This window comes from Bubalus kerabau, chromosome 4, assembly GCF_029407905.1.
Source record: "Bubalus kerabau isolate K-KA32 ecotype Philippines breed swamp buffalo chromosome 4, PCC_UOA_SB_1v2, whole genome shotgun sequence".
NCBI classification, from domain to species: domain Eukaryota; kingdom Metazoa; phylum Chordata; class Mammalia; order Artiodactyla; family Bovidae; genus Bubalus; species Bubalus kerabau.
In genome coordinates, this window is record NC_073627.1 from 156,087,301 (window position 1) to 156,109,191 (window position 21,891).

Here is a 21,891-nt window from a genome sequence, read left to right on the forward strand (position 1 = left end):
GAGTTCATGGGTATTCACTGCATGATTTTATTCAGCTTTTCCAGATGCTTGAAAATTTTTGGAAAAAACAAAAATATTATATATCCCTTCCCTTGAGGAAACAAATTATGTTTATCCTTTCTAGGATTGATGCCATAATAAAATTATCACCAGAAGGAGGGGTTTATAAGTAAAATTACATGATGAATTGCTTTAAAATGCTTCAGGGAAAAAAGAAAGTAAGCTTCATCATTTCTTTGGATCCTATTTTTCACTTTTAAATCACCTCAGAGGGAAACATATCTACAAGACTATGGTGGCAAATGAGCATTATTTCTTTGTATGACATATTACCAATTTTAACTGTCTTGGCTCTCAGGCATGATTCAGAGAAAATGACTACATCACTAAGGAGTTAACACTGCCACCTGCTGTGTTCCCATGGACAAGCAGGTAATTAATTCATTTCTACCAAATGCAGCAAAAATAAAATACAACCTGCATAGAGCACTTATAAGATTTTCACCAGGTCGTCACATCAAGTGGAAAACCCATCTTTTAATAAGACCTATTTCTTAAAACAATCACATTTAATGAAGTTTAGAATTTTTGTGGTAAAATACATATGCTGCTGCTGCTGCTAAGTTGCTTCAGTCGTGTCCGACTCTGTGCAACCCCATAAGACGGCAGCCCACCAGGCTCTGCCGTCCCCGGGATTCTCCAGGCAAGAACACTGGAGTGGGTTGCCATTTGCTTCTCCAAAATACATATAAAACCCACTATTTTAACCATTCTTCACTTCACAATTCAGTGGCATCAATATGTTCAAAATACTGTTGCAACCATCACCACTACCCATTTCCAAAGCTTTTTCATGCCCCGAAATAAAAATCTGTCCCCATTAAACAGTAACTCCTTATTCCCTACTCGCCTCAACCCCTGGTAACCTCTAATTTACATTCTTTCTACGATAGAATTTCCTGCCTTTTTAAGGTCGAGTATTCCATTATATGTATATACCACCTCCTGTTTACCCATTCATTTGTTGATACACATTTGGGCTGCTTACACCTTTGGACTACTACAAATAATGCTGCTATGAACACTGGTGTACAAGTGACTGACTGAGTTTCTGTTTTTAATTCTTTCAGATTCATTCAGACGAGTGCACCTGCTAGGTCATGTGACAACTCTCTACTTAGCGTTCCAGAATCACCAAACTGTTTTCCAAGTACACCATTTAATGTTTTCATCAGCAACAGTTCCAATTTCTCCAAATCCCCACCAACACTTGTTATTTTCCACATTTCTGATTAGTTATCATCGTAAGTTTGAAGAATTACCTCCATGTAGTTTTAACTTGTATTTCTCTAATGACTAATGGTGTTGAGCATCTTGTTGTGTGTTACTGGCCATATGTATATCTTCTAATGGGGAAATGTCTTTCAAGAGCTTTGCCCATTTTGTAATAAGAATTACTGAACTGTAGGAATTCTTATATATTTGTATATTAAATGCTTATAAGATATATGATTTTTATTTTCTCCCATGCTGCAAGCTGTTTACTCACTGTCTTGATAACATCATTTGGTACACAAGTTTTTAATTTTTATGAAATCCAATTTACCTATTTTTGCTTTTGTTGTTTGTGCTTTTGGAGTCCTTTCTGAAACTTCATCATCTAACCCAAGGTCATGAAGATTTATCCTGTTTTATTTATTCTAACAGTTTCAAGGTTTCAGCTCATATTTAAAATGTGATCCATTTTGAGTTAATTTTTGTATATGGTATGAGGTTAACAGTACTACTTTATTGTTTTAGCATGGGGAAATGCTAAAACAGTTGTCCCAGTACCATTTTTTAAGTGATTGTTTTTTGTCCTTTTAATAAACTCAACACTCCTAATCAAAAATTCACTGGCCAGATACGTGTATTTATTTCTGGATTCTCAATTCTATTCCACTGGTCTACATCTATCCTTATTCCAGCACTACACTATTTTGATTATATATCAATAACTTTTGATTGGGCTTCCCCGGTGGCTCAGATGGTAAAGAATCCACCTGCAATGTGGGAGACCTAGGTTCGATCCCTGGGTTGGGAAGATCCCCTGGAGAAGGGAACAGCTACCCACTCCAGTATTCTGGCCTGAAGAATTCCACGGACAGAGGAGCCTGGCAGGCTATAGTCCATGGGGCTGCAAAGAATTGGACACAACTAAGCGACTTTCACTCGCTCAACTTTTGATTACAAGAGAAGACTGTCACAAAATAGTTTTCTGAAAAAGACGTCAATCATTTGTCTGAAATGAACAAGCTCTTTTACCTGAGAACACCACTGGTTTGGAGGACTGCTTTGCATTCGGGGAGTGCTGCTTCTTTTCCAGTGCGGTAAGCATTCCTCCCAAATCCAGCTGTACTGGAATCTGGCTTTTCTTTCTATTACTTTTAAAATTATTCTAAAAAGTTAAAAATCAGAAGTTTACTCATAATACTTTATTTTACAAACTGTACTTTTCATTTTATAACAAAAAGCCATATAATTAAGGATAAAAAAAGACAGATACAGAGACTATAAAAATCTTGACATTAAAAGTAATTAAAGAAAAAACCCATCAATTCCAAATTATCTGCCAACATTACCACTGAGGTTGCTTATTTCCTTCTTCTCCTTTCATAACACTGGTTTAATTAAACCACTGATATTTCTGTTTGCATCTCCATTATGAATAAATAACAGCATACATCTACAGATAAGGAACAAAGGCTGGAATAAAGTCCCTGGCTACAAAGTCTGTGTGAGGCTAGCTGGTTAGTACCTTTTGGTTAGTACCTCATTAGCACCTTTTGCTCTCCAATTGCCTAAGTGAGCAAAACTAACTATCATGAAATCATGGGGGCACAACAAAAAATGTACACAGTCCAAAGTATTAAATTTAGGCACAAAGTCAGATATACTCTAAATAAGTGTTATTTCTGAAATAGTTGTGACATGGGTTTTGAGACTATATAAAGGCTGCATGGGCATGTTGTCTCTTGTGCTTTAGTGCCTCCACTCCTGCCCTCCAGCCACTTTTCTCTTTCCTAATGCCAAAGTCACACTGGATGAGGGCTCACAGCAAGAGGGGAATGCTAAGCACAGCACCGGCACCTAGAGACCTCTGCAGGGATGGAAGATGGCCAAATTACAACACAGGAATGCAAAGTTACGGGGTTAAGAATCTTACTCGTCATAAATGTGAAAATAACCACCCCACTTTGAAAGGCAAAAGGACAATGAAAATGCCCAAAGTACACAAGTTCCCCATCTAGATTATGAACTACAAACTCATTCCTGAATCCACAGTGGGGCTGAGGTACACGGAGATTCATCTCTTTCTCTGATCCTGACTACTTGACTATGCTTCTGTCAGATATAACTGCCTCACAAAAGGAGTCTTCTATTTCCTGAATACACTAAGTTAATGTTTTTTCTTCAAATCAAACTTAAACAAGCAGTATGTGTTCCCCTCCTTTCTGATATAGCAGTAGCAGTTACCAATCATCTAATTTCGAAAGTGACAAAGTAGTTCTGGCTTAAGAGCAAATTTGTTTCAACACACTGGATACGGTTCCCCAATGAAGAAATGAATCAAAACAAAACCACCTGTGCCCATAAAGGAAGAAGTCTGGAAAGGAGGCTTTCTTTAGAGTTTTAGTTTAGCAAGAAAAGTTAAGCCTAAAGCAATTGTGGTTTCAATCTAAAAATTACCTGTGGCTGCTGTTTAGACTGAAATTTCGGTGACTCTACTCTGTCTCTTCTTTCAGATGCAACTGCCAGATTGGGAAATTCCTCGGCATCCTAAGTAAACCACATACCCTTTAGCTCTTCACACATCACAAGAATCAAATAAGCCCAACTACAATCTTTTCTTCGCTCGTATTTTCTTTCTATAAAAATCTTATAGAAGTGCTCAAAGTTATTATTAAAAAAAAAAAAAAAAAACTAATTTATTTCACTTTTAGAACAAACTTAAAGACTGCAGTTTGAATGCCCCTGCCCCCATAGAGTGTGGGGCCTCAAGGATGGGTTCACCAAGCAGTCTACGAACTGCCTCTAACCATCCTGACACAAGAGTATTCAAGCACCATCCTTCAACTATGTTTTCTTTGGGGAAACTATCAACTTGGACACAGGAGATTTAAGCATCCTGTCCTGTGTGCTGATCCTAGGCTAGAAAAAAGAAACAAGTCTCTAAACAATATTTAAATCATTTAAAAATGTTTTACGTACTTTTGTCAATATTTTAGGCACCCTGGAGAAATTATGTGAAAAATGAGGGACGGAAACGTGAATTATTTGTTGGCCCAAACAATAATGCTCTAATGCAATCACAGGTTTTCAAACAGGCAATCCCATTATTCTCAAGGAAATGTTTCAAAAGCCTTGGGAGCCCCTCAAGTTTGTGGGAATACCTTGGGCTTCACCCTAAGTTGGTGGCCTGGAGAGCACTGCTAAGACCCTTCCTGTCAGCACCAGGCTGCTGAGTCTGGTAATTCCTGACCCAGGAGATACATAATCAGAATCCAGGATGGCTCCTTGGAGAACAAGGACATTCTTGGAGTATCACAGGACAACAATTTAAAGCACACTTTTGGAAGCTCGTGATATCCTCTTCTTGACCAGGGCCCACAACAGATTTATGGTATTGTAAGTTTCTCTCTATAGTGGAGCACGTTATAGCAAGACATCTAGATAGAAAAGGAGGCCCTGCAGAAGCGAGCATGCCAAAGCAAAGGAAAACAGGTCGGAAGACACTGAGGGGTATGGTATATATTAGGAGTATGGCATATACACCACTAAATTTCAATACAAGCAGTTTTGTCTCTAGACCATTCATTCACTCTTTTCAGATATTTACTGAGTGCCTGCTATGAGATGGGCACTGTGCTTGAGACACCAGATTGAAGGAGTGAAGAAAGTGGGTGATATTTATTTTTTTTAGCACTAGGAAAACAATTATTTTTAAAAATGTTAGAGACTTTTTTACTTGGGCAACCAGTATGAACCTGTATTTCTATTAAGGAAGACCCATTTATTATATCATACAAGGTGAGTAATAAATATAAATGTACTTCAATCCTTGGTGGCTCTTGAACTGTCAGGACTTCATATTTTGATTTAGACTTTTCTTTCTTTTTCTTATTCTTTCTTGAGGCTTCATTTTGCTCAGGATTGCCACCTTGTGATGCTTTGGACTAACAACAACAACAAAACAAGAACAAACAAAAAAGCAAAAATTATGGTTTTTAGAGCATTAGTAAACATTTTAATTCCATGCATCAGAATAAAATTAAGATACCAAGTTGTACAACCACATGGCAACTTTACTCAGACTTACTCCCTATTTTCCAAAGAGCCAGCATTTGGTAGAATGATTCTGAAGGAAAAAAATCCATTAAAGCAGATGCCACATCCAACTGCATTGAAACAGGTGGATTTGGACCTAAGTTTCCAGCTTGAGGAGGTCATGATAATGATTCTACTGATGTCAACCTGAAGTCCTTTCCTAAGTCCAGTTGTGCCACTTCTATCACGACAGCCCAATGGCTCCTAAACCTGACTGTACCTCAGGATGACCAATGTAGCCTGCGAATCAGACTCTGTCTGGGCTCATCCCAGACCTGCAGAATTTGACCTCACCACCTTCACTCTCCACTCAGCCCCCTGGCCTTTCCTCAGTCAGGTCAAGTACGCTTTAGCTTCAGGCCCTTTGCACTTAACACTCACATAGCTGGATCCAGACTACCATTTACTTCCTCATTTTAGCTCAAGAGTCATCCCACCTCTACCTACCCTCTCACTCTCCATCCTCTTTGGAGCACTAATCCCATCTGACAAACTCTGTCTTGGTCTGCAGACGGCTAGTCTCTCTCCAATAGCATGGCAGCTCTAAGAAGATGGGACATTTTTAATGTCTGAGACCCTGCTTTGCCCCAATGAGACCTCACCCTTCAGAGGTAAAAAGTCTCAATGGCCATTAAAAAGAATATTTATCTACTAACCCGGAGGGGCCATCCATGGTAGCCTGTTAAGTGAAAAAGGCAACTTTCATATGTAATATGTATAAAATTATCCCATTTCTGTTCTTAAAAAAGAAAAAAAAATTAAACCAAATAAACTTCTTTATTTATTTATGTTTTCAGAAGCCCTAAGGTGGAACAGACGGTTGCCCAGGTGACTCAGCAGTAAAGAATCTGCATGCATTGCAGGAGATGTAGGTTCAATCCCTGGATTAGGAAGATTCCCCAGAGGAGGAAATGGCTACCCACTCCAGTAATCTTGTTGGGAAAATCCCATGGACAGAGGAGCACCGTGGGCTACAGTCTGTGGGGTCGTGAAGAATCAGACGTGACTGAGAGACTGCGCACAACACAACAAAAGGTGGAACCGACAGCAGGCTGTTAATAAAGGCTCTTGGAGGGGTGAGGACCAAAGGGCTATAGGACAAGGACCTTTTCCATAATTAGATCTTGGTAATATTACCTGTGCTTTTTCAGTAATAAAAACTCACAACACAGAAAGTTTTAGAGGGAAGGGGAAAAAACAACCAAAACATTATGACCACAATGCAAAGTGATCTGCGTTATAAGATTACCAGAGATCTTCATTTTCTAATCTTTATTTTGGAACTTCTTAACAATAAACTTCTCTTACACCTTTAATTAAAAAATCATTTTTATTCAAGTCTAGCACAGTCTCTTACTTCTCTGTACATTCATTCCATTAATTTCTGAAAGTTTGATACTCAAACTTCAACTAAAAATCTTATCTACTTAAACAATTGTAATCTATAGTGGGAACTATATGTAACTTTGTTCTGTATTTTCCTAGTCTCTTGTAAATGTGTTATCATAATTTCATAATTTAAAAAATTTAAAAAAAGAAATTAAAAAAAATTTTTTTAAGATGCTAGGAAAATAAAACAAAATCTGTTAATTCTTAGAGTGTTAAAAGCTGGTTTAGATGGTAACATGGTGGCCTGTTGTGTAACCTGTGCCCAGAAGTCGATGGGGCCTTGGAGCTGGCCAGTCTCTGTGTCTACTTGGAGGGGGTCTCACCACCGCCTCCTGTGTTCCTGAAGTATGGGCATGAAGCTGCAGGGAACAGGCACATCGGTCTAATTTCACCATTAATTGTCACCAGCGTAGATTCCCTGAATCAACCAAGTATAAAAACATAGTTCTTTTTTGTGTGGGATGGGCTAAGACACTCTGGATACTGAAAAGTATCCCAATACGCAAAATGATAGGAAACCAGTACAAAACAAATACTACCCCATATGTCAATCTAAAATAATGTATCAGTATAGAAAGAAAAATCAAGAACAAAATCTAGCCTCCCCTACAAAACGCTCTTCAAGAAACAAATCTAGAGATTGAAAAATAACAGCTTAAAATTATTTGAACCGAAAGGAAAAACTAAATTCTGAAATGCTATCTTACAGTAAGTAGGCTGCAATTAACCAAGAATCAATTAGCATACTAGATAATTGCAAAATGGGGCATACAATTATTTTGCTATCAGTACTTGTAGCAATGTAACTTCAACAGACAAAAGACTGCAGTATTTTAAATACCAGAGCATAAGTTTCTTCCAGCATCTCTCTTTTAAAGAATTCAAAATAGTCACTGACATTTTAAGACCACAGGTCTAAAACACACATCCTCACTCATTTTTAAAAGGTATCACTTGTGCCCGTCAAATACTTGTGTCCCTCTTGAAAAAACAGTTAAGACCTCAAGTACAACCAACTCAGATTAGTGCCTATAGTACCGAATGAAACACCTTCAGTGAAGCTTTGAGAGAGAAAGACTATCCAGTGGCACAGGAGAGCAACATGAACAAAGTGTGACGCATACCTTTTCAGTAAGATGGACAACGTGTTTCTCTTTGTAGGAAGGCTCCAAAGATAAAACTTCAGAAGATGACATACTATCATTTTTAGGATCTGCTGGTGAAGCAACCATCTTTAGGTTTATCATGGAAGTAACATTTTTAGGGGCTGGTGACAGTTCTGTAGATAATGTCTGCCGAACAACATAACCCATTGGTGTCCAAGATAATTCTGCTCAAAGATAACCAAAATTGTTGAACAATCCCAACAGTAAAAAGGAAATTCCTTAGAAATTCCAAGCATGCATTACATGAAGTACTCAAGAGCATAGTTAAACTAAGGTACTGTTCAGAACACTCTAGCAAACTACAGTTTCCATTAAATTTGCTTTTCTTCTTGGAACATGCAGGGTGAATTAACTTGAAAGGGGGACTGACTATCCTAGGATCTGCTCTTTTTAACTTGGGGGTGTGGGCAGTAAACAAATAATAGTTTCCATTAAAAAATAAGAATCCACAATACATCCACATGGCAAACACACAGAAATAATGAGCTGAAGATCAAACTGTGGCCCTACTAACCTTGATGTGTACTTTTAAACATCAGAAGTCAAAGATCACTAGACTTCAGCTACCAAAGTAACTGGTAATTTATTTCTTTTTAGAACACAGGCATAAGTACAGCAACACTACTCCTTAGGTGCCCATGAAAGTCTATACACAGACAAAACAAAAGGACATCCATCAGGACACAGGCAGGTCATGTCAGCAGCCTGTGGCCACCCCACAGTGGAGAGACAGACTGCTCTTGTCACCATACAGCTACACATCTTCACAGCAGCTGCTGAAGTGAGGATCTTGTATTGAATCACATATGTACCCAACATGCTAACACCACAGGAAATACAGCTGTGCATAAATCAAGAATAATTGTGTAAAAAGATCTTCTGTTAGGACAAATTACCGACAAAAATTTCAAAAGCAGAATCTACTGAACTCATTCTGAATATCTCACTTCTGCACCAGGCTAGGACAGACCAGCAGTTCTCAAAGTTCTGAGACTCCCAGGACCCTTTTAGGGATCCACAGTCAAAAATGTTTTCCTGATAACAGGACTGTGTCATCTGCCTTCCCTACTCTCTTGCTCAGAGAGGTATAGTACAGTGGGGTTTAAGACAGTATGACAGAGAACAGTGAAACAGCTGAATGCCAAAGCAGATCTCCTGAGCTGGGTGTTAGAGCTGCTAAAATGTAAAGGCTGCTCTCCTCTCCTGACTTTAACTTTGGGAAATGGCTACCTTTTTAAATTAAAATGTGCTGTGTTAACCTGTAATAAGTTTATTGTTACTTTTAAGTAAATTAATAAGTATTTTAGTATTTCTCAGTTTTAACCCTCAGATATTACAAACATTGACAATTATCCAAACAGACACTCTTCGGGGTTTCAAAGGGTATTAAGGGGTCCTGAGACCAAAAACTGTGAGAACTACTGGTATATGAAATGCTTAAGACAGTGGTCATTCCTGAGTTCATAAAATGTCTCTCTTAGCCCGACGAACATTTCATTGAGAACTCCTTACTTGTATGTAGTTTACATTCCTTGGGCAAGGAAGTGGGATCTTTCCCACTTAACTTCAATCTTCTAACAACGATGCCAGTTTATCAACAACCCATCAACTCCTTTCCTTAAAGAAGGCCTTAAAACAGAAACATTTCAACAGCACTAGCCTGAAAATAAACTAAGAAAATAGACAACTGATTTTTCTAAAATAGTATTTGGTAGCCACTCTTACCTCTCGTACATGAAGAGGGACTGGTAACAGCATTATCGGTTACAGACTCAGTCCGATTATTATTTTTCACCACTATTTCACCCTAAAAAGCAAACCAGTTGTTTTCTTACTAGTTCAAACTAAAAATAATCATTATTTTCAAAACATATAGCCTCCTTCACCATTCTTAAAATCTGCAAAATATAGGCTAATTAAAAATTCCAAACATGTAAGTACATAACGTGCAAAGTTAAATTACTTTCTTTTGCCAAATCTCATTCCCCAGAGGGAAAACCACCCATCTACAGCTTAGCTACTAGCATCTTAGCGTTTCGGAGATAAACACCTGTGTATCATTTTAAATGGATCTCAATAATGGGATCACACCACATATAGTATCACGTTAACTTAATAATTTCCAAGTCAGCAAAGATTCTTAAAAGCCAAAGTGCCTGCTGTGAAAGGAAAAGCTGTTTTCATCACACCGCCACACCAAAGCTCAAAAAAAAATTCCTGAAAATGTCCACAAAAACAAATCCAAGTCTTCTAATGTGTACTTTCTTTTATAGACAGAATGCTACATCATGCATGGAACAAGAGGAACCGAATGACACTTGGGGACAAGAGAGTACATTAAGAGAGACCTCAAAGTGACCAGCAGCACCCAAGGTGAAAGGAAACTGATAAACTAAGTGGCTTTAAAATAAATTCTGAAGTTCATATGCTTCAAAAATTTACCCATTTTACCATTTCATCTAAGCTTAGTCAAAAAAAAAAAAAAAATTGTGCAGCAGCTAAAACTGCTGACTGCTGAATATGCCTTGTGCCACTTCTCTACCTAGTAGAAACCTGGCAACCTCAAAGAGCTGCTTCAGAACCATGGAAAGAACATGCTCCGTAACTAGGGCAGAAAGCCACCATTTTCATTAAAAACAAAAATATAGTAAAATCCTCCAAGGGACATCCGCTGATTCCTGGCCCCACAGCAGAGCTCACTAAGAGCCTGGAAATGCCTACATAGCCCTGGGCCCTCTTGCCCCAGGACTTCCCCAGGCAAGGACACACCACTTCCCTCCAGAGAGCAAGCATGGGTTCCTGAGTCGGCAGGTATCACTTGCTAACCTGCAAATTCCAAATCACTGCCTGACACAGCATACAAATCTTGCAGGAGGTGTCGCCTAGAGCGCTTGCCCCTTCGAGGGAGTGTGGAGCTGTTTGCTTCAATCTGCTGGGGGCCTGAGGCCTCCCCTCTAAATAGGATCTCGATAATTTCAGCACGTTGCCGCAAATAAATGCAAGACAAAGGCCACTCGGGAAGTAAATTTTTACTTTCAAATGAAGCATTTCTGGAAACTCCAAAGGCATGGGGAAGTATGGAGTTAGGCAAAGAGAAAGATGCCATTCCCCTTTCTATTGGCACTTTTCTCAGCTTCCAAAACACTGGGCTAGTTCTGGAGGAGGTGATGTGGCATCAGCATAGCTCTTGTGGAAGTGGCTACGCTCTGAGAAACATTCTCTTCTGGCCCCATCTGTAGGCTGCTGTGTTCTCTAAGGGATTCCAGATAGACACAGTATATAAACATGTTAAGTAACCAAGTAAAAAATAAATCCATCAAATGAGAAAATAAATGATTAAAATGCAGCCTGTTCTTTGAGTAAACATAACTTTTATGCTCACCAAAGTCAATGAAACACTAGAAATGGCTTACCCATTGAAGAATGATTAAGTAAATTACATGTATTAATATCAAAGATTCAATGTAAGTTATATGTCCAAAAACTATTTAATGACATGGGAAGATTAGCATAAAGGTTTTAAAAAATTCAAACACAAACTTGTACATATGTATTCTTAATTGAAGGGAATGCCCCTCAATTCCAACAATGTAATATTAAAAAAAGACTAAGTGCCAAACATGGTTTGCTCTTGGCTGTACAACTTTAGACAGTTTGTTTTTTCTTAATATTTTTCTGGTGTCATGTTACTAACACCATGAAGGAAAAAAAGTTTCTTTTCATGGCAAAGTTGAGGAAAAACAAAACACTCCACCTATAATTCAAGAGTGTGAATATATAAGGCACTGAGTGTGTAAACCTCCCCACACAGCATGAGGTGTCCTACTTGTCCACATTCGGAGTACACACACAGCAAGTGAGCGTGACGTAGGCGTCAGTCATGCCCCTGCCCACCCTGGACCCTATGTACCCTGTACTTTTGTGAGAGCTCACAGGCTTGGAATTATCCACTGACCACCCACGACGAAGGCATGGAGCTCCTCAACTACTCAGCTATTCCATACACCCAGCCAGGGCCCAAAAAACAGTCACACAACTGCTAAATGAAACTGTGACTTTTCTATATCAATCAGCCTTACTTATCACCACCATGTAAAAGGAAAACACCCAGGTGGGACAGCCTAAGGGTCAACATGTTGGGGATGCTTTATTTTCAGCACATTATATAAGCCACTACCACCAAGTCTTCAGAGGCTTCAGTATCCAGGCACCCAAAAGAAGCACTAGGACAGGAAATGTAAATTCTCTCTCCATTCAAAAGGTATGTGAACTGGGAAGCTCTGTTTTCCTCAGTGTTTCTTCTTTCTCCTTGCCTCTACACAGGGATGGGCCTCAATTTGTCGAAAGCCATTTTAGTAACTAGAATCCAACAAAATTTTTTCCTGGAAATCTCAAAATCTGTCTGACAGGAAAATGCTTCAATTTGATGGACTAAAACTTGAGATCAAACACTGAATACAGTGCAACTTAACACTTACTGCAGTTGAGATTTTCTGTATCATTGACAGGACAGAGGTGCAGATAAAACTGCCTGGGAAAATCAGAAGTTACACTGTGCAGTTCTAACATTACTATTTGATTAAAAAAAATTCGTTTCTCTGTACTGAAAACAGTGTTATCAGAATGCAACGGTAGAAACATTTTCACAATGGGCTATGGAATTTAGTTGAACCAACGCCAGAATCTTCCCCTCCTGAGGCATGGCAATGCTTTCTAGCCACCAGACATGAAGACACTTGCTAAGTGATTCTCTGGAAAGAGCAACACCAGGTGTTACAGCCTGGCCATAAACAGCTCCAACAACACAGAGTCACCTAAGCGCACTTAGGAGGCCCCTGCCACCCCACGATGTGAAGTGTATGCAGTGCTTCAGGTGATGTACCTGCGTAACTGTCCATCACTGAGGAGAAAAGAAGAAAGGGGCACAAAGAGCAGGAGGCTGCACTCACCTCTGATAATACTGCAGAGGGTGTCCCCATTTCTCTGAGAAGAGAAATGTCAGTAGAGGTGGAGCGTAAAGGCCCCCACTTGGGCTGCTTTTGTATCTTTGGTATCTCACTGTTCTCTGGACTCTGCAGTTCAGGAAAATCCAACCTGGTAAATCCAAACTCAGGTTTGGAGGCAGATCCACTCTTTTCAATGATTCTGGATTTCCTGTCTGTTCGTTTATAATAACCATCTGCATTTACAGAATTAAAAGTAAGGGTAAAAATTCAGAGGTTGTTTGATGACCTGTACTTACACTTCAGTTGCAGTGTAGAAAGTCTATTGCTACTGATGCAACAACATATTATTGTCCAAACAGCCTAATTTTTGGTAGCGTTGTTAACCTCTGAAACAGTGGAAAACATAAATGACCATGGGGGTCACCAAGCAGAAAGAAGCAACATGCTGCAAATCTTAGGAGTAATTCTCAACTGGATGAAATAGTTACCTTAACCTGATTGTGCAGCTGGGCATTTCAATTATTCTCAAAACACACTTTAGAGTTTTGTGAGATTAAGGGGACTCTTGCGAATTTCCTTTAAATAATAAATTTTCCATATTTTAGTTTGCTGGAACGAACTAGAGGAAAACAAGTATTAATAGAATTAAACTTATAACCTCTCCCACCTTTCTCCTTCAAATGCAAATGAATGATGCCGTAGGTTACAATTCCATAAAGCCCCAGCATTTTAAAAATTGTTTAATTATAAGGCTAGAGTTATTCCAGTTAACTGTTCAACTCTTCTTTCACATTACCATGTACCAGAGGATTTATAAATGACATCAACACAAAGAGAAAATGTTATGTATCAAATAACAGTAAATTACACACGTAAATAAATGACAAAGCATTCCCAGTAAGTACACTATTACAGAGGTTTTAAGTTATTGCATAAATAGATGATGGCTGTGATCAAGGTGCAATAGTAAAGAATTTACAGGAAAAAAAAAACCAAGGTATCATGTATAATCACTAACTTTCAACCAGAGACTGGAACAGCAGTTCTTAAGCCCAGAACAGACATGTCCTTTGAATAACCATCATGCCCTGGGTTTGGTATTGTTCAGGATGGGATTTAAACTGCAGTCAACTCTCTTCCCTACTGAAAAGTGTTCCAACAGAAAACCAGAAAAGCTATTTTAGGGATCAACATGATCAAATACATTACAAGGAAATGGCTGTAATTCACTATTTAACAAGTATTTTGAGGTGGTTGATTGTCACCTACTTGTTATGTGATTTTACAGAAGTTCTTGCATAAGACAGTGTAATACCATCTTTGGATAAACTCCAGGATCCCACAGGAAACTTGATTGCCTCAGTTTTTCATGATGAATAAGCCCACAAAAACAGTTTAAAGAACAGAAATGTTTCTGGGAGTAGACAGGGTAGAATAATATAATATACAGAGCATGTTATTTTTACCTGATTTCAAACTATTCTCAGCATGAATGGACACACGAGGTGAACCTTTGACTGATTTTAAATCTGATGATACAGGTCCATCAGTCTTCTTACTGTCAAACTTTTGTTCATCATAGGTTTTCTTCTGCAGGAAACATTAAAAAATAACATTTTTAAGAACACAATCACTATAAAAAAAAAAAGGCTTGAATGTGCATATTCATAATTACTCACAACTCAATCATTTTTTAAAAAGGTTAGACCATATGAAATTTTAGATACCTTAAATAACATGCAAGAACTGGCCTGTTCTTTATGTTTTAAATGCTAAAGTGGCCAACAACACCAAGACATTTACAGACCTTAAACACAGCTTTTGTGTCTCGTGAGAGAGGGCACGTGTGCTCACTTCGTGGCTTCACTCTTTGAAAACCTCCAAAACAACTGGGTTGGTTGTCATCATATGGGGAGCCGGGCACTGGGCAAACATTTTGTGGTGACTGCAGGGTGTAGGGAGAGTAGGCATATGGATGAAGAGGGATCTCAGCAGAAAAATACTGAGACGGAAAAGCTGAAGCTCCAAAAGTCATATCATCGGTATAGAGTTTCTGTCTAAATAAAAAGGGTAAATTTTAGTTGCAGATTTCATACCACAAACCAAGAAGCTTAATATTTTATAATAAACAAAATTTAAACATACTATTTTTGAGGTCATTCATTCTAGCACTGAAATACCTCTAAATAAAAACCAAATAAAACCTCTGAGCACTTCTTAACCTGCAAGCAAAGATGCTGACTAGTTCTATTTTTTTCATTACGCAGCTGGAACCTCCGTAACAGGACCCTATTATAAGGAATATTAGAAAAGCCCAAGGATGCTCTAGCAGCTTTCCACTCTCATGCTGTCAAAATATTCGGAAATGCCTCACTCCAGCAACCCTGACCAAAATTTAGGCCATCTAGACCACTCTCTTGGCAGAGGGAGCTTTTATAGAGCCCCCACTGCCCATCCAAATTCCACCCTGACAACCTCCAGGGCCTGCTCCCTGAGGCCTCTGGGTGCCCACAGGCAGCCTGCCCAGCCCCTTTCCTGTTCCAAGCCCACTGCCATATCCTGTGCTCTACTGACAGGGGGCTGGGAACACTATGCACAACGTGGTCCAGGAACTACATGTCCTGCTAATAAGATGAACTGTCTGTGAACACTGCCACTGCCTCAACTTGCTCAAGTCGCAAGGCTGGAGTGAACTATAATTTAACACTGATATTTTGTTTGGCAAATTTAGTATAAGGCCAGAGGTTTCAACCATTTTGCAACAAAGGTTGATACAATGATAAATGCTAAGCAACTGACTTAATACAAATCACAGTATTCTCATTCCCACAAATAAGCACCAGCAGGTGTTTCCATGACTTTCGAGGGCTTTGAATTATTTGTAGCAAATCAGTGAAATCCTGAAGTGTAGGGTCCACTGAAAGACAGGAAGAGTCAAAGCTAAGGATGCTGCTAAGTGGCTTCAGTCGTGTCCGACTCTGTGCAACCCCATAGACGGCAGCCCACCAGGCTCCCCCATCCCTGGGATTCTCCAGGCAAGAACACTGGAGTGGGTTGCCATTTCCTTTTCCAATGCAAGAAAGTGAAAAGTGAAAGTGAAGTCGCTCAGTCGTGTCTGACCTTCAGCGAACCCATGGACTGCAGCCTTCCAGGCTCCTCCATCCATGGGATTTTCCAGGCAAGAGTACTAGAGTGGGGTGCCATTGCCTTCTCCCAAGCTAAGGATAAGACAACCCATATGATCTTCCAATTGTTCGAATGTAAGGAGATACAAGCACAGGCAACAACTAGTAGAATTTGTATTTCTACTCTGCTACTAGTAAGAGTCTGCAATGAAGGAAAGGAGTCACTATAAACAGGCTAGACCTGTAACACACTAACAGCTGCCAAGTCTCCCACCACCTCCTTCCTGTCAATCTCATTAACCTCTACTACATGGTATCTACTTCTATCACACCACCTGAAAAGCTCCACTAGCCTGGACTTGACAACCTCTGCCCTCTCCTTGCTCTCACTCATCTTCCAAAGGTTCCTCCGTGGCATGGTTCCCACTACACTCTCCCCATCTCACCTGTCAGACTCACTCTGAGCCAGAACCTGTCCTCATTTTGCTCAGGACTTCACTTCAACATACTCGAATTCCAGCACTTTTATCACCTCTAGGCCTCTATCTCCAACTTACAGGTCATTTTCACCCACCTAGCACGTATAGATCCAAAACATAACACATGATCCCCAAACCAGCCCCACTGCCAACTTATGCTCTCACAAACGATCCCCAATCTTTCCAACTGGAACTAGCTAGGATCTTTCCCACCAAAACCCATAGGAACACTTTTCTCCTGCAGAAAGTCTCCCTGTATTTTGTTCTCTATTTTCAGTGCCTAACTCAATCGGAATACTGCAGGCCCCCAGGAGTGTTCCTGATCATTGCTCACAGTGAACTTACTGTGTGTGGAAAACTACCTGGGTACCAAGCCTTGTGTTGAGAACTTTAGGAGTCTTTGTCTCCCTTGAGCCCCTTCACAGCCCAGTGAGGTCGATGCCATTAAGCTCCGTTTAGTAGAGAAGGGAATGGCAACCCACTCCAGTATTCTTGCCTGGAGAATCCCATGGAGAGAGGAGCCTGGCAGGCTACAGTTCATGGGGTCGCAAGAGTTGGACATGACTCGGTGACTAAACCACCACCACCAACAACCCAATCAAAACCTTCAAGCCCGTCTCCTTTAAAGCTGAGCCAGAAACCAGGTGTGATTATCATGATCCCACCCAAAACACTCCCAAAGTTCTCTATTTCTTATCCAACAAACCTAACTTTTCAGCTGTACCATGTAGGCCAGTGGACTAGTGGCTCCCCTCAACAATGGGATCTTATTTCTCTACTGTCTCCCATACATCTTGCATCCAGTCCCCTATGACCTGTCAGGAATCCAGTCACTCCTCCATCCACCAGCTTGACATGAGCCACACTGTGGAGAACCACTAATTCACATAGCGTATGTGCATGCTTAGTTGCTCAATCGTGTCTGACTCTTGAGACTCCATGGGGCCCACCATGCTCCTCTGTCCAAGGGATTTTCCAGGCAAGAATACTGGAGTGGGTTGCCATTCCCTTCTCCACGGAATCTTCCTGACCCAGGGATTGAACCCAGGTCTCCTGAATTACAGGCAGATCCTTTACCACTGAGCCACCAGGGAAGCCCCAATTCTTACAAATGAGAGTTTTAACCTAAAAGCAACCACTGGCACTGTACTTTTCACATTATACTACAAGATACCAAGAGCAAGAGCAGCTGAACTCAGGTCAGAAAAACTGAATGCTAATTCTGATCCTGGGCTATCTCCTTGAGAAATTTGGGACAAACATTTGTAGCCTCAGTTTTTCTTGTGTAGAAATAACACTACATCTCCCTGCCAAACTCATGGATTTTGGCAAGCATGAAATGAATGTATTCAGTAATTCCCAAACAAAACACATACTTCCTCACACCTGTGTTACACAGGATTTGTCACAAAGCACATACTATGACAATCAACAAAATCATTTTCTGGGGAGGATGACTGGCAACGGAGAACTTACTTTGTTTACATAACCTTTATTTGTTCATTATACCAGTAAATACTCAGTACTTCCCAAACATGGCCATTCTACATACTAGGATACTTCTAATGATATCTGTCCTGCCTATAACATAAACTTGAAGGAGACTGATAGTGTGTTTTCTTCCATCTCCACCATAGTTCATGAGACAGGCCTTCCCCCACTTAGGAACTAGTGCTTTTCCATATAGTAGCCTTTAGCTAATGAATTCCAAATGAATAGATGAGTCCTTTGGCATGCACTGCTAGAAGTACTAGAGGTGGACATTCAGCAAAAGGTCACTCCTTCCTTTAAGGACACAGAGAACTAGGCTGCTATAGCGGAAGAAGTAGAAAAGAGGACATGTTTGTTATAGAAAATTTCAGTCCTTTTTTCAAGGCAGCAAGAGATCTCCATTTAAACAAAATCTGATTATAGCAAAACAACTCTTAACTTATATTAGAATTAACTAGATAATCACTTCTTCACTGTGTAAAGTCTCACCACTTCATCCCCACTTTAAAGGCTCTCATTCTTTCTAAGCTTGCTCTTTGGTTTCATGACTCCATTGTCCTTAAATCGTTTTCTTGTCAGGCAGGAATACGGTCAGTCAACCTTTTCAGTGGTTATAAATATTAAAAAAAAAATCAAAGCTATAAGGGAATAAGGGGTTAAAAAAGCATAATTTTAAAATTCAGCATCGAGCATCCTTAAGCCTCTGATTAGTCTCAACATGTTATAGCTAGAATGCTGCTTTAGCTGTATGACTGTTTTCCACCTTTATTTTAGGTCACTAGAATTTTACTCAGCAGATGGCTTAAGAGTTTTTATCACAGAGTGAGATACAGCTTGTATTTTATCATGTGAGCCCACTCAAGGTAGGAAATGACTTAACTGACACCCATGTCAACCTTCCTACTACAAAGGAAGAAATTACAATGGAAAACTTGGCATTCCTACCAAACACCTTCAAGCACATTCTGTCAGGACTTCAATTTTAGTCAAAAAATATAACTTTTCTTATTTCCTAAACATACCAGACAATCCAATGATTTTCTTATTTATTTCAACTTTTATTTTTGTGAACACAGCTCTAGAATTTATATAAAGTATAAACTATTTTCAAGTACACCATGCAGGTATGGGGGGAAAAGGTAACAAGTCTGACCCAAAACAACAAAACATAAAGATAAGGATTTTCACATAAGCATAAAGGTGATTCATGCCTTAAAAATAAATCTACAAATAATCCACACAATCATGTGAAAGACTTAACACTTATTTTTCTACCTTCAGCTAATAAATGGAAACCATTTTGTAACTACCTAGAGAATAAATCCTGGGGAGGAAAAACAACATTTAAAGGACAAAATAAGCCTTCTTTCAGCTCAAATCTAGAAGAATTTATAACCAAAAATTTGTAGGATCCATCTCCACAGGACAGTTATAAAGCAAAACAGTTAAAAGCAAACCTCAGCAATTTCCAAACACTTTATCTGCACAAAGAGGCAGCCCTGGTTGCTAGCCCCCCTCCATCACTGAGCAGCGTTTTTCAATGTTACACCCTAAAACTGAGGAGCATGTTTATTTATTTATTTGGGCTTTTCTTTGCCCCATTTGCTCTCACCCACTTGTTCCTGCCATTTCATCACCCATAAATACATGATACAGTTTTAAACTGTAGGCACAACAGACTTGCATTCCCCACTAATAAATGCAATGCAGTCTCCATATTTTCTCTGCCCCAAATAACCAAATGAATATGGAGGAAAAAAAGGAGAGCTGAGTCTTCAGTTTTTCGTGTGCTACACAGTTAAGTTGTGCTGTACATTTCCTTCTTGGATGAGGAGCATCTTCTCCAGTTGCTCTGAAAACGTTAACGTGATAGCTGCAGAATATTTCAAGTCTAATTACCATTAAAGTCAAGCAATAAGGTCCCCATGTTAAGGCAAGACTTGGGGAAGAATACCTACTCAGGCACTGCTAGTTCTTGGACACATGGATAGTATGGGGTGGCTGCACAGCTGGGGAAAACCCGCGCTTCTGAAGACTCTGACCATCCCACATTGAGCCCAGCAAATTTGGGGACAAATGGTTTGACATCTGCTGACAACCTGATGCCCTGAGAAGAAAAAGAGGGTTATGGTTACAAACTTTCTAAGATCAACCAAGTGGGGAAAAAAACAACAGAGTCCCTCCCATCTCAAAGCCCCAGAAATGCTAATCCCAGTGCTGCAGTTCAAATATATCTGCCCAGCAAATACAAGAATTTGTTAGCAATTTCTTCCCAAACCCTTTTTCCCTAGAAAAGCCAGTCTATCAAATATTAAAAATGGAAAATAAGGACAACCATTTAAAGTGGGAATAAAAAAGTGGGAATAAAGTGGGAATAAAAGTCAACCCAGACTATAGAGTTAGAACTACAAGTGACGTTTCCTTATCTTAAGGTAGAATACAGTAGTTTACCTCTCGACTGAGTTAAAGGATAACACACTATCAAACTTAACTGTAGCACTCAAAACGCACATGCTCCTTAGCCTTTATTGCTTCTATTAAATTTCTCAAGGAACTCAGAACAGCTGCTTTTCACTCAGCGAACCAATAAAGGCTGTCTTATTGAAAACCAAAAGCAAGCTTTGCCAGAAAATCTTTGTATCGCCACAAGCCCTTGAAATATGAATATAAAATATTGGTTGGATTTTTCTTTCCGTTTTTAGATATGTATTGAGAAAAATACTTTCACTAGCAACTTATAATCATGTTTTTTCATTCTTGTGAAAGCCGGTTTTTGCGATAGTCAGGGCTCCTGCTAGAGGTTACTCTTAGCTAGTCCAGCAGAGACTTCCGCTTCAGAAAACGTATTCACAAGCTTTAAACAAGTGGTTCCTGCTCACGAATGCGGTCAAGAGACACGGTCGCGCAGCTCCTCCGCAGCCTCGGGACTAGTGGCAGTTTCCCATCGACGGAGTCCTTCCTCATTTCGTTTAACCGCGGGCCGTGTGGACGCGCCCGGAGCTAGGGGTCTCGGCCGCCCGGCCCGACACCCCCCGCCCTGTCCCCAACCAGCCTCCGGCCCACGCTAATCCACTTCCCACCCCACCCGCGCAAGGCCAGCACTCTGGGAGGCCCAGGGCCGCCATCCTCACCTCGGCCGCGGGCTCCCGCCGCCCCTCCGATGCCATGGCGGGCGGCTGGGAAGAGGTCCGGCCGGGGAGGCCAATAGCCGCCCCTTCGGCTGGCGGGACCGAAGGGCGACAGTCCTCCTCCCCGCCTTTCCACCTTCGGAGAGGACGCCAGGACGTGCGTCACAAAAACGCGCCTCGGCCCGCCCTACTTCCGGTCGGAAGTGCGCCGGGCGGCAGTTCTGCGCCTACGCGAGGTACCCGGCATGGTGAGTACTTGAAGCTGCATCCTTGCGCGTGTAGTTTGGAGTTAACATGAGGCTGTCTCCGCAAAGATAGCGGACAAACCGCGGGATGCGGTTAGCCAGGCCCGCACGAGGGGTCGGTGCATGGGGTGGCGGGCACCTGGAGCGAGAGAAGGGTCTGTGGGGAGTTGGGGGCCTTAAGGAAACCGCATACCTTGTGGACCTACAAAGGGAGAAAGTCAACAAGATTTGGCATCTTACATTTCCAGGAACCTAGAGCAGTTTGGAGAAGGCAATGGCAACCCACTCCAGTACTCTTGCCTGGAAAATCCCATGGACGGAGGACCCTGGCAGGCTGCAGTCCATGGGGTCGCTAAGAGTCGGACACGACTGAGCGACTTAACTTTCACTTTTCACTTTCATGCATTGGAGAAGGAAACGGCAACCCACTCCAGTGTTCTTGCCTGGAGAATCCCAGGGACGGGGGAGCCTGGTGGGCTGCCGTCTCTGGGGTCGCACAGAGTCGGACACGACTGAAGCGATTTAGCAGCAGCAGAGCAGTTTGGAAGTAACCAC

General features: G+C 40.6%; 1 protein-coding gene across 5 annotated transcripts in view; it reads right to left on the reverse strand.

Annotated features, from left to right (window-relative positions):
* Positions 1–21,272, reverse strand: part of SECISBP2 (SECIS binding protein 2) — a 37,645-nt gene extending 16,373 nt beyond the window's left edge. Inside the window, exons 1-10 of one of the 5 annotated variants that reach the window (XM_055579134.1) lie at positions 21,095–21,272; positions 19,922–20,070; positions 14,676–14,925; positions 14,335–14,458; positions 12,872–13,101; positions 9,648–9,729; positions 7,881–8,086; positions 5,094–5,216; positions 3,730–3,819; positions 2,305–2,437 (exon numbers count right to left, since the gene is read on the reverse strand). In XM_055579134.1, the coding sequence (XP_055435109.1) occupies positions 2,305–2,437; positions 3,730–3,819; positions 5,094–5,216; positions 7,881–8,086; positions 9,648–9,729; positions 12,872–13,101; positions 14,335–14,458; positions 14,676–14,925; positions 19,922–20,070; positions 21,095–21,130 (1,423 nt within the window). In that variant the 5' untranslated portion in view covers positions 21,131–21,272. Of the gene's footprint in view, positions 1–2,304; positions 2,438–3,729; positions 3,820–5,093; positions 5,217–7,880; positions 8,087–9,647; positions 9,730–12,871; positions 13,102–14,334; positions 14,459–14,675; positions 14,926–19,921; positions 20,071–21,094 lie in introns of those variants that run through there. The other 4 variants (XM_055579136.1, XM_055579135.1, XM_055579137.1 and 1 more) reach the window with 4 other exon arrangements.
* Positions 21,273–21,891: the final 619 nt, after the last annotated feature.